The 12,036-nt window shown below is 39.7% G+C and overlaps 1 protein-coding gene and 1 long non-coding RNA gene across 3 annotated transcripts in view; one reads left to right on the forward strand and one right to left on the reverse strand.

Annotated features, from left to right (window-relative positions):
• Nucleotides 1-677: 677 nt before the first annotated feature.
• Nucleotides 678-6,276, reverse strand: LOC138164674 (tubulin alpha-1C chain). Its single transcript, XM_069092618.1, has 4 exons — nt 6,127-6,276; nt 2,760-2,982; nt 2,479-2,627; nt 678-1,758 (listed from the first exon to the last, which is right to left on the reverse strand). Exons 1-4 carry the CDS (start codon nt 6,127-6,129, stop codon nt 784-786), a joined length of 1,350 nt encoding a protein of 449 aa, XP_068948719.1. The 5' UTR covers nt 6,130-6,276; the 3' UTR covers nt 678-783.
• Nucleotides 6,277-6,294: 18 nt separating this feature from the next.
• Nucleotides 6,295-12,036, forward strand: part of LOC138164678 (uncharacterized) — a 44,628-nt gene continuing 38,886 nt past the window's right edge. For both annotated transcript variants that reach the window (XR_011169151.1, XR_011169152.1), the window contains exon 1: nt 6,295-6,427. This is a non-coding gene — a long non-coding RNA (uncharacterized lncRNA). The remainder of the gene's footprint in view (nt 6,428-12,036) is intronic.

Below are 12,036 nucleotides of genomic sequence, written 5' to 3' on the forward strand. Positions count from 1 at the left end.
AAATTATTCTTCAAATGCTTTGAACTTTAGTGTCAAAAACTTATTTTACCCAGCTTTGTTTTCCATTCATTTCTAGTGAGATGACAAACCCTCTCCTCAATCCAAATACATGTACTTTGTTTCACATCCTTTCTTCAGTCTCTTAAAATGTGTACCAGACTGCTTTATCTTACTGCTGAACAAAACTCCTTGGAAAGGTCCCTTATGGGCCAGGAATCATGTTACAACTACTTCACACCTAACAGCACTATGCAGATGGTAGAGAAAATAAATCATGTGCTTTACATAGGTGTTTGGAAATTACTATGCCAGCTGTTTTTTTGGATTAACATGTAATACCTTAAAAATACCCTTCATGTATATTTTTTCATTCAGTTCCTTTTAAAGGTATTTCATTTATATTTACATTTTTAAAAATGTAGACCTCACTCTGAGGTTAGTAGACAAAACCCCATTTGGGAAAATTTAGCAGTAAATTAGACATACAAAGCTCAAATCAAATCCATTGCTCTCTCCACACATAGGCCAGCACAGATCTCATGGTACTCCATGACATTTCTGAATGTATGACCCCTTTAATGTGAGCAGAGCTTTGCCTATACCCAATGACAATAGACATGACATAGGAAAGTGACTCAAAACATTCAATCATAAAACAAAGTCAAAATATGGTCAGATACTGGAAATGGAAGCATCATTTTTATTGACATTTAATGATCACAGAGGACATTTTCACAGAACAGAAAAAAAGACAGACCTAGTATAAAGAAAAAAAATAACAAATTAATATTCTTCACCTTCATCTTCCCCATCAGCACTATCTGCTCCAACCTCCTCATAATCTTTCTCCAGGGCAGCCATATCCTCCCGTGCCTCAGAGAACTCTCCTTCCTCCATGCCCTCCCCCACATACCAATGCACAAAGGCACGCTTGGCATACATCAGATCAAATTTGTGGTCCAAGCGGGCCCAGGCCTCAGCAACGGCTGTAGTGTTGCTCAACATGCACACAGCCCGCTGTACCTTGGCCAGGTCACCACCGGGAACCACAGTGGGAGGCTGGTAATTGATGCCAACCTTGAAGCCAGTTGGGCACCAATCCACAAACTGGATGCTACGTTTTGTCTTGATGGTGGCAATGGCAGCATTGACATCTTTGGGAACCACGTCACCACGGTAGAGCAGGCAGCAAGCCATGTATTTACCGTGGCGAGGGTCACATTTCACCATCTGGTTGGCAGGCTCAAAGCAAGCATTGGTGATCTCTGCTACAGTCAGCTGCTCATGGTAGGCTTTCTCAGCAGAGATGACTGGGGCATATGTGGCCAGAGGGAAATGGATACGGGGATAGGGCACCAGGTTGGTCTGGAATTCTGTCAGATCAACATTCAGGGCACCATCAAATCGGAGAGAGGCAGTGATGGAGGACACAATTTGGCTAATAAGGCGATTCAGATTAGTGTAGGTTGGGCGTTCAATGTCAAGGTTTCTGCGACAGATATCATAGATGGCCTCATTGTCAACCATGAAGGCACAATCAGAGTGCTCCAGGGTGGTGTGAGTGGTCAGAATGGAGTTGTAGGGCTCCACTACAGCTGTGGAAACCTGAGGGGCTGGGTAAATGGAGAACTCCAGCTTGGACTTCTTGCCATAATCGACAGACAGACGTTCCATCAGCAGAGAGGTGAAACCCGAGCCAGTCCCACCACCAAAGCTGTGGAAAACCAAGAAGCCTTGAAGACCTGTGCACTGATCAGCCTGTAAAACAGGAAAAACAACAATACAACTCTAAATTTAGCTTATATGTTAAAGAGAACGCTAAGTTACTTCTGCTGGATCAATACCAGAACGAACATGAAAATAAATGAACACACACACACTCTCTCTCCCTCTCTCAATATCAGATGCCTGTCTTGATCTGATGTGATTGTTAAAGTTGGACTCCAAGATCTGTACCCAACACTTGCAAAACTCACTGAAATAGCAGAATGGTATCCTATAATATGATTTTTAGGGACTGGGAGAGGACCCCCAGTTTTATTAACCAGTATGACAGGACAGAAACACTAGGCTTACATAATGGCTTATAAGGTCCTCTAAAGTTTCAGTAACTGTCAGTTCTTTTCAAAGCTCCCTGACACCATTGCTCTAAATGCTTATAATGGCAACAGCCATTTTCCAAATGATTAAATGCTACTGTCTCAACTTTAACATTCACAGCTCATAAGTTTTAATGTTACACAGTGTTGGTATAATCAATTACATCCAGGTGACTACTGCACTGTTCAACCCTTCCCTCCACCCCTGTTTTGCTAAGGAGAACGTGTTATATTCATACTAATTAAGATAGCATATTAATAGAATTTTCAATCCGAGTGTAAGATTCCCTAAATTTGAGTCTGACTGTTTAAATTGATTCAGAGCTTAAAGTATCACTGTACTATAGCTATGGTATCACCCTACTACTAAATGACTCACAAGTTTCCGAATTCTGTCCAGAACTATGTCAATTATTTCTTTGCCAATAGTATAGTGTCCCCGGGCATAGTTATTGGCAGCATCTTCCTTGCCGGTGATCAGCTGCTCAGGATGGAAGAGCTGGCGGTAGGTTCCAGTGCGAACTTCATCTGGAGGATAAAAGAGACAAGCAGCCCTCTTTTAACAATGTGGTAACTTCTAAGAACCAAAGGTTCTAAAAACCCAAATCACTAGGAATGGTCACTTTCATCTGCGTGTTTGCCAATGCAAACTGAACTCACCAATAACAGTCGGTTCCAGGTCTACAAACACAGCCCGGGGAACATGCTTGCCAGCCCCAGTTTCACTGAAGAAGGTGTTGAAAGAGTCATCTCCACCCCCAATGGTCTTGTCACTTGGCATCTGACCATCAGGCTGGATACCATGTTCCAGGCAGTACAGCTCCCAACAGGCATTGCCAATCTGGACACCAGCCTGGCCAACGTGGATTGAGATGCACTCACGCTGCAGAAAACCAAGGATACAAATGAGCCAATTGGGACAGATAACTAATGTACTCGTATCTCCACGAGTAATGAATTAAGTTACAGCATAACCACTACTTCCCTTACCTAAAGTTCAAGCATACTGCAAATTGAATTCAGAGAAAATTCTTTGGGGAAGCAAATGAGAATTCATGACGTAAGAAATCTAGGGACAAACACGGGTTGAATCAAAGTCAGGAACCTGCCAACCATTTTAGAACTGTTATATTCCGAGGGCTCTATTCAAAACTATTTCCTTCTAAATCTAGGGAAATGAGTAAGGCCTGATTCCTCAACCACTTATATATATAAAAAAAAAAAAAACCCTTCCCCCTTTCAGTTCTTATTCATACTTTTTGTGTGGTTGTGTAACTTCAGTTGAGATCATTCTGGCCCACTTTGATCCTATTCTTTAAATTCCAGAGTTGCTCTCCCCTCCTCCTTTTAAAACCAGCTTAAACCAGCAAGCTACAACCACATGACTCAAAGAAACTGCCAGATAAGCAGAGACTAGCTATATTTTAAAATCTGGTCAGAGGCAGCTTTTTTAACCTTGTAAAAGACTTCATCTATGGTCAATGCAGCATTTACTTTGGCCCTTAAACTCATGGAAAGAATTTTTTTTGCTTTCCTACTTCCAAAAGAAGAATCTACTCTGTCCCCCCAAAATATTTCTGGAAAAAGTCTACAGAGGCAGGCCTTGGTTTTCACAGGGGAGTGACTATCACTGACTTCCCCAGGAAAATAAACATCTATAGCTCAGTGGAAAAAAAAAATCAAATTCTTTTGAAAGTATTTAGGAAAACATTTCCTTCTATACATTTGCAAATAGTGGTGTAGCTTAAATGGAATCTTTATCAAAATGGTTTTTAATCAAGCTATACAGGGGATATATATTATAAACTAGATTATCTAAGGCCCTGGCACTGTACTTTTTTCAAACTCCCTCAACAAAGGTTCCTTTTTCATGATTTTTTAAAATGTAAATCTTAAGAATAGAAAAAAAATCAATTCTAAGTTATCATGAAACTCTAACTAGAAATTTAAACACCCTAATCATTTGGAACCTTTGTTTTATGATCCTTCCTTCCTAGCTAGCAATCTAACATTCATAAAACAATCATGGTCATCTGACCATGTCAAGGCCCAATATTACCTGTACCCACTTGCCCAGCTGTAGGCGGTGTGACTATTTGTTTTAATGAGCTCATGCCTATTTACTGGTGCATCATGGTAACTTAACTAACTGGACTTTGGAAAAAATCAAAAAGCTCACGAAATGAAGGCATCTAAGATAAATGAGGGCACTGGATTAAATTAACAGGGCAAGAAAACTAAGGATCACAGAACCAGAATACACACAAACTTTATGCATACAGTGTGAGCAACCCTTTCAGTTCCACTTATAATGAAATAGAGGCTCAGAAATTAAATGATTCATCTAATATCATTATTAGTTAGTTGCAGGACCTAGACTAGTACCTAGGCCTTCTGATTCATAAATAATTATAATGTTCTCTGCTCCAGCAAACCTTTATTTACATTCATTTCAAGCGAGCCTATCTGCTATCAAATCTCATAATCACAAAAACTGACTATGTCTGTGATGATTCCCTCCTTGTGAATAAGGCATTACTCAAGTATAAATTATGAAAGAAAGTAAACCTCCTTGGGAAATTTCCTTACAGCCTATCTTGTCTGCTAAGTTCCTGGGAAAGCTGACAAGGTCAAAAAGACTCACCTTCCCATGACTACCTGCAGGGCAGAGTGATTGGTTATTAAGTCAGATCACGTGATAAGCCTATTCCCAACCAGTAAGAATGATAGTCATTTCCCTAATAAAAACAAGGCTAAGCCTGTTTTTTTTTATTGCAGTACCCACACAATGTTAAAGAGAACATATTCCTTCCATTCCTACTTACCCCCCAGAAACGCTATTTTAATACAAGTAAAAAAAAAACAACAACAACGAAGTGGTCTCTTTGGGGCATTAGTTTTCTCTATGCTGAGTAATATTTAGGAAAAATTCGTTCAAATAACCCAGGGTGTTCAACCACTGTTAAATAACCACTATTAAATAGCTTTAATGCTATTTTCCTTTAGCAATACTATAGTTCAAACATTTGAAAATGGGATGTTATTGCTATAACAGGCTATGTAATGGCCTTACAAGAAAACGCCCTTTAAGAATCTGCCTCAAGTACTTGTTTCTTCTCCATGTACTATGGGACATGCTCCCTTATGTATCTGTGACCAAATCTCCCTCCCAATTCCTTCTAGGCTTTGTGAAACTTTGTAACCCCAAACTTCGCTACTTCCTTTAGTAAAAGTGACTCAGCACCAAGTCACAGGGAACTAGTGGGAGGGAGTCGGGGAGGGGCTCCAACATTTTAGGTGCACTCTGCCTCTGAAGATCACTTGTCTCAAAAGATAAGGCAGACGGCCAGCAATCTTCAATTTGCCCCATCTGGTTGCTACAGAAAGACCAGCTGCTGGGGGGTGGGTAGGGGCCGGGAGGGAGAAAGAGAAAGTTTACGTAAAGCATTTTAAGCTATCTAAAGTCCATCTTAAAAGAGTGTGAAGTTTGAAGAATCAGATGGACCTTTCCTTTAATGGGTTTAATATACCCATTTACTAACGCTAACCTTAAAACCTGTCCTTATGATTGGGGGCAAGTTTTCTCCGAAAAACCCGATCATCACGTGTCACTGTGGGCACTTCCACTTCAAAGTAGGGAAGCACCGTGCTGTTTATAATTTTGGTCCCCTAGCAAAGTTAGGGGAATCCTGCGGCTTCGTTTTCGCACTGGCAGAAGCACAGAGCTTACGCTCCCTTCTCAATACGGAGGAAGCATTTGGAGAAGTACAGGAGCGCATCCCAGAGTCAAGACGACCAAGGCGGGATTTCTTCCTCCACGCGATCTGAAAGGCCAATCCGCCACGTGCGCCCCACATCCCACCAAGTCCCAATGCCCTTTGGTCACTCTACTCCCCGTAAACGTGGACAATGACGGAGCCTAGTCCCTTTCTCCTGGTCACATGACCCCAAGGGTCCCGGGCCCTCAGCTCCCGCGATCTCCACCACCACCTGGAGCGGCTAACTGGCCGGGGCACCGTACACTCACCATGATAAAGGTGTGCAGGGGTTCGCTGGGTTAAGAAGAAATGGAAGGGAGGGCAACACGAGTTTCTCACCGACCGACCGTTAGGAAGTCTCCGGGAGAAAAGTTAGTGAGAAACAGAGTTCACGGGAGGGGCCTTATATAGCCCTTCCTGGACCACGTGTTTGGAGGGGGTCCCTGGGACCTGACCCCACCCCCTCCTTCCTTTCTCTAAGCTTCTCTCCCACCCTTCCCGCCCAGCTTCCATCCCAAACTCCACCCCGTCCGGTGCCTGCCACCCCACCCTCCTCTCGGGCTCTTATTGGTGAGTTCGAAAGTTCAAACGAAAGCTTTTCGGAAGAAGCCAGAGGTGTGGGGGAGGGAAGAGGAAGTTTGGCTAACCCCGATGATCACTGTGTAGGGGAGAAGTTGGGGGTAAAGAGTATGGTTATCTGGGGAGTTGGGAAGCGCAGAGGTAGGGACAGGACCAAACTGAGGAAAAAGAACGGAGGCTGGGGGTGGGGAGGGGAGATAGCTTTGGGGAAAAAAACAATAAAACTTTTAAAAATTTTTTAAAAAGTAAGTAAGCCAAGTGAAGAGAGAGTGTGGTGAATGAAGGTGGGGAGAAGGGGAATCATGTGGTACTGCAAACAGGGAAACAGCTGGGGAAAAAAAGCCTCTCTCCTCTCCATCCATCACCTCTCCCCTCCTCCCTGCCTCTGGCCTCCACTGACGCATTGCTCGGCCCACTCCCTTGGCCTTGAGCCAGTGAACATTTTCCTAACTCCCTACAAGGTAATCTCCGAGAGCCGCCCCGCCTGCTAGGGGAAGGTTTCCGAGTGACTAGTTTATTCAGAAAACACAGCCCTGCAGATGGTCTGGCTGCTTTGACTTCTCATTCAGAGCCGGCTCTGTCTGCTGGACTAAAAAGGGAGGCTGCCTTGTTTACTTCCCGGCATGAAGTGGACTAGTAGGCAAGAAGCCCGTAGTAGGGAGCTTGGCTGCTGCAGGACCGTTGCTTGGGAGTTGGGAGAGTTTCTCTGCTCCTTTCTAAAACTAAGAGCAAAGCTGTTTAGAGAAACGATTTGGTACAAAAAGCTTAAACAGGGCCTTTCGGTTCTATTTTCAGAACAGTTTCATTTCTACAATTGTCAGATGAGGAGGTGGGTAGTTTAAAGATTCCAAGTTCTGACCTTTCTCTTTTGAAGTTTTTCTTTACTCCTTAATCCTGATTTTTTAAAATGCCCCTTTTGTAATACAAATCCTTTCATCACATTCCAGAAAATACTAAAAACTTTTGCTGGAGCTCCCACCACAATTATTTCTTTACCTTGAGTGTTTTGTGTATCAGAATCTTTACCTTCTTTAACCCACCTGTTTTCTTTCTCTGTAGGGAGATTTTTTTTTTAAACCTTTTAAAAAACTCACAAATGAATTCCTTAAACATGAGAAATGTCCAGCTTTGGGGAAAATGCAGTGCACAGAAAAGTGCTTTGTGTTTTTACAGAGTAGTCACAGAATTTTAGAGATGAAGGAATCTGAGAGAATGAGGGCCTGGTTGATCTCTCAAATCCCTTACAGCCATACTATCCTATAATTTTTCCAATCACCTAGTCCAACCCCCTCATTTTACAGGCAAAGAAACAGGTTCAAAAAGTGCAAACTATTTCTACTTAAGTGGCAATCACTAACCAGTAGGTTGGTTTTTTTTTTGTGGTTGTTGTTCAGGGAACATTTTCCTAAATATTTACTTTTCTAAAATGTTTACTTTTGCTAAATTTCACTTTCTTAAATACTTACCTTTCTTTTAGACAGGTAAAGGGAAATAGAAAAAGTATCAACCTACATCCAGAGAAAAAGCAAAAGGACTAAGAATTATTTTGAGTTTGGTCTTTCTAGCCTCAGAATGCTTGCATTCTGCCTAGCACATATTAGGTGCTTAATGCTTGTTGAACTTAATTAAAAGTAGATATAGGAAAGGTGAGCAGCATTCAATATGCTTCTGGAATTCATATTAAATTTGTTCCATCTATATACTGATTTCTATATTCATAATAATTAACACTTTTCAATAAGTTCCTTAAATCCAAGTAACACCAAATGCAGTGGACCTTTAACTTTATTATGGAGAAAGTGATAGAATGGCAACATGGAGTAGTGGGTAGAAAGCTACCCTGTAAGCCAGGAAGACCTGGATTCAAGTTCCACTTCTGACACATATTGATTGTTTGGAGCCTCAGGCCGTCACTTAATCTCTAAATGTTCTGGGCAACTCTTTAAGACTATATGAATTGTACCCATCTATTTAGATGGGCACATAGTTTTAAGCAAAGCAGGTGAATATAGTGGCAGTTTGAGAATGTCCATCACTTCTTCTCTGTCAAGCAGTAAGAAGTATGTTTTAACATTACTGACTTTACTTTTTTTTTTTTTTTTTTCTTTTTGGGGGGTGGGTGTTAATAACCTGCCCAAAGCTACACCTATTTTTTTTTGTGTGTGTGGGGGGGTGTAAAGTGTCTGGCGCTGGGAAGAACTGAGGTCCTCCACACCGGGGGGGCCGGTGATTTACTCACTGCACCACCTAGCCACCCCCTTCTTACTAATTTCTACTGATCTTCAGTGGAAGAAGGAGTTTCCTACCTTGGAACTAGGTGATGAGGTAGGTAGAGTGCTGGACCTGGAGTCAGGAAGACCTGAGATAAAATTCTACCTGGACAAGTGTGTGACCCTGGACAAGTCACTTAACCTCTATCTGTCTTAGTTTCCTCAGCTATAAAATGAGGATACTAATAAGGACATACTTCCCAGGGTTGTTTTGTGGATCAAATGAAATGTTTTCTTCCTTATGCTTATGAACTCAAAGGTCCAGTCCATATTCTTATAGGTCAAGTAGATTTCCAGTTATATTTTACAGCAATTCTTCTTTTTGGGTTCTCATTCTAAAACATTTATTTAAAACATTTCTTTGTGTTTCTGCTTTAAATTTTGTATATACCTTATGGGACTGCAGCTTTCTAGATTTTGGATGCAAAAAGATTTATTGAAGCAAAAATAACTAGTAATTAATACTTAGTACCAATATTTAAACTTTCTGCCTCCTACTGGAAGTTGACTGTTGCTTCTTTTTTATTAAAAATTTTATTTTTTATTGTGAACTTAATCATCAACAAATACAAACGTTTTAATTTACAAAGGATGAGAAAGAGACTTGGATAAAAAGCTGAATTTCTGTTACATACAGTTTAAAAAAATATGTTTTAGTATAATGAGATAGTAAATATAATTGCTCTATTTGTGTCACTTTCTGTACTTCTTTTTCTTTTCTCCTGTGCATTTAAAAATGTCTTATGTTCTTTGCTTTCCATATCTATCTTTATGAACTAATTTGCTATATCTTACTTCTCCACATAGAAGCCTATAGTCAAGCAAAACAAATTACTGCATTGCTCATGTCTGGGAATCCACATCTGATTCTATACTTCTTATCTATCACCTTTCTGCCAAGAAATACGAATTTTATCATCAGTGTTTTGAAGTTGTCACTGGGCATTACTTTGTACAGAGTTCTGAAGTCTTTCAGACTTTCCCCTTGTATTATTATTGTGGTCATCAAATAAATTGCTCTTTTGGTTTTGCTAATCTCACTATGCATCCATTCACATTAATCCTTTTAGTGTGTTAGAATCCTTAGAATCCATCATACAAAATTTTTATGGTGCAGTTTTTGCAATATGCTATGGTAATATACCACATTTTTTCATACCTTCCCTAAATGATGGGCATGTGTTCTGTTTTTGTTTGCTAGAGGAAAAAGTGTTGCAATAAGTATTCTTGAACAGATGGGTCTTTTCCTCTATACATATTTGACCTCCTTAAGATGATATATCTAATAATGGTATTTCTGGATGAGAGGGTATGCACAGTTTAGCGACCTTGGGATGTAATTCCAAATTATCTTACAGAATGGTTGAACCAATTTATAGCTCCATCAACAGTGCAATATTGTGCCTTTCCATCCACAACTCCTCCAAAAATAGTAATTTTTCACTCTCCTCATCTTTGCCAATTTGATAGATGTTTATTTATTTATTTTTTATGTTTTTTTATTTATTTTTCTGTTATTAGGGATTTGGAACATTTTCATATAGTTATGATAGCCTTCCATTCATTTGAATAAATGCTGATTTATCTAAGACTGCATTTCCTTTGCTCATTAATCTATTTTGGAAAAGCTCCTATTCTTATGTATTTGTATCAATCATTATTTAATCTTGGATGTTACACCTTTATCAGATAAATTTGTTGGAGTGGTATTTTCCTGTTTGTTTCCCTCCTAATTCTTATTATATTGATTTTTCATGTGTAAATGTTTTCAGTTTTATGTTATCATAATTGTCTATTTTATCTTTTATTGATGCCTTTAGATCCTCTTTGTGTAAGAATTCTCCCCTTAATCATAGTTGGGAAAGATATTCTTTCCCTTCTCTAATTAAAAAAAAATTTGATATGACCTTATATAAACCTAGGAAATAATGAAAGATAATGTCAAGTAATTGTGATATGAGAAGGAAGGGTGGCAAATGGTCTTGCCTTTTTTCAATAAAATATATCTGGAGAACTACCTGTTGGTGTCCTTTAAGACTCTGCCCTAAGCCCTCTTATCTTTTTTCTTCATACTATCTCTTCTTGACCTTATCAGCTCACATGGGGTCAACTATCTTCTTTATGCAGATGATTCCCAGATTTATATGTCTAGCACTAGTCTCTCTCTTGAGCTCCTATCCAGTTTTTTGAATTGGTTATCTTATAGGTATCTTAAATTCAACATGTCTAAAACAAAAATCATTATAATTCTTCCCTAAAACCTGGAGTTATCTGAACTTCCTGATTATTATCAAACTTTCTTTTTTGCTTTTTGGGGTTGTGACTTGCCCAAGGTCACACAGCTAGTAAGTGCTAATTGTCTGAGGTCAGATTTGAACTCAAGTCCTCCTGATTCCAGGGCCAGTGCTCTATTCACTGCACCTCTATTCACTTAGCCTCCCTTCCTGATTATTATCTGGAGTACTGCCATCCTTCTGCTCACTCCCAGCTCATAACCTGGCATCGTTCCCTGCCCCCCCCCCTTAATAATATTTTATTTTTTTCCAATTACATGTAAAGATAGTTTTCTACATTTACTTTTATAAGATTTTGAATTCTAATTTTTTTCTCCATCCCTCCATTCCTTCCTGCCCCCTCCCCAAGATGGCAAGCAATCTGATATAGGCTATACATATACCATCATATTAAATAAATTTCCACATTAATCATGTTGTGAAAGAAGAATCAAAACAAAAGGGGAAAACCATGAGAAAGGGGAAAAAAAAGAGAAAATAGTATGGTTCAATCTGCATTTAGACTTCATAGTTCTTTTTCTGGATGTGGATAGCATTTTCCATCAGGAGTCTTTTGAAATTGTCCTAGATCATTATAATGCTGTGAAGAGCTAAGTTTATCAAAATTGGTCATCACATAATGTTGCTGTTACTGTGTACCATGTTCTCCTGGTTCTGTTTGTTTCACTCAGCATCAGTTCAGTAAATGCAGATTTTTCTGAAATCTTCCTGCTCATCATTTCTTATAGCACAGTAGTATTCCATAACATTCATATACCATGACTTGTTCAGCCATTCCACAATTGATGGGCATCCCCTCAATTTCCATTTCTTTGCCATCATTCTTAACTTAATTCCATCTTTACATCATTCTTAACTTCTCACTCAGATTCACTCTACAGATACAATTTGTTGTCATTTATACACACACAGAATTTCTTATATCTGACTGACCCCTTTTCTCTACTTTATATAGCCACTACTATAGTTCAGGGCCTCATCACTTCTTGACTAGACTTTCTTGCAATAACTTTCTAATTCGTCTCCCTGCCTCATC

The sequence above is a fragment of the Petaurus breviceps genome, unplaced genomic scaffold (genome assembly GCF_028583685.1).
Source record: "Petaurus breviceps papuanus isolate PSGF00001 unplaced genomic scaffold, PetGlider_PUasm1.0 191, whole genome shotgun sequence".
Taxonomy (NCBI): domain Eukaryota; kingdom Metazoa; phylum Chordata; class Mammalia; order Diprotodontia; family Petauridae; genus Petaurus; species Petaurus breviceps.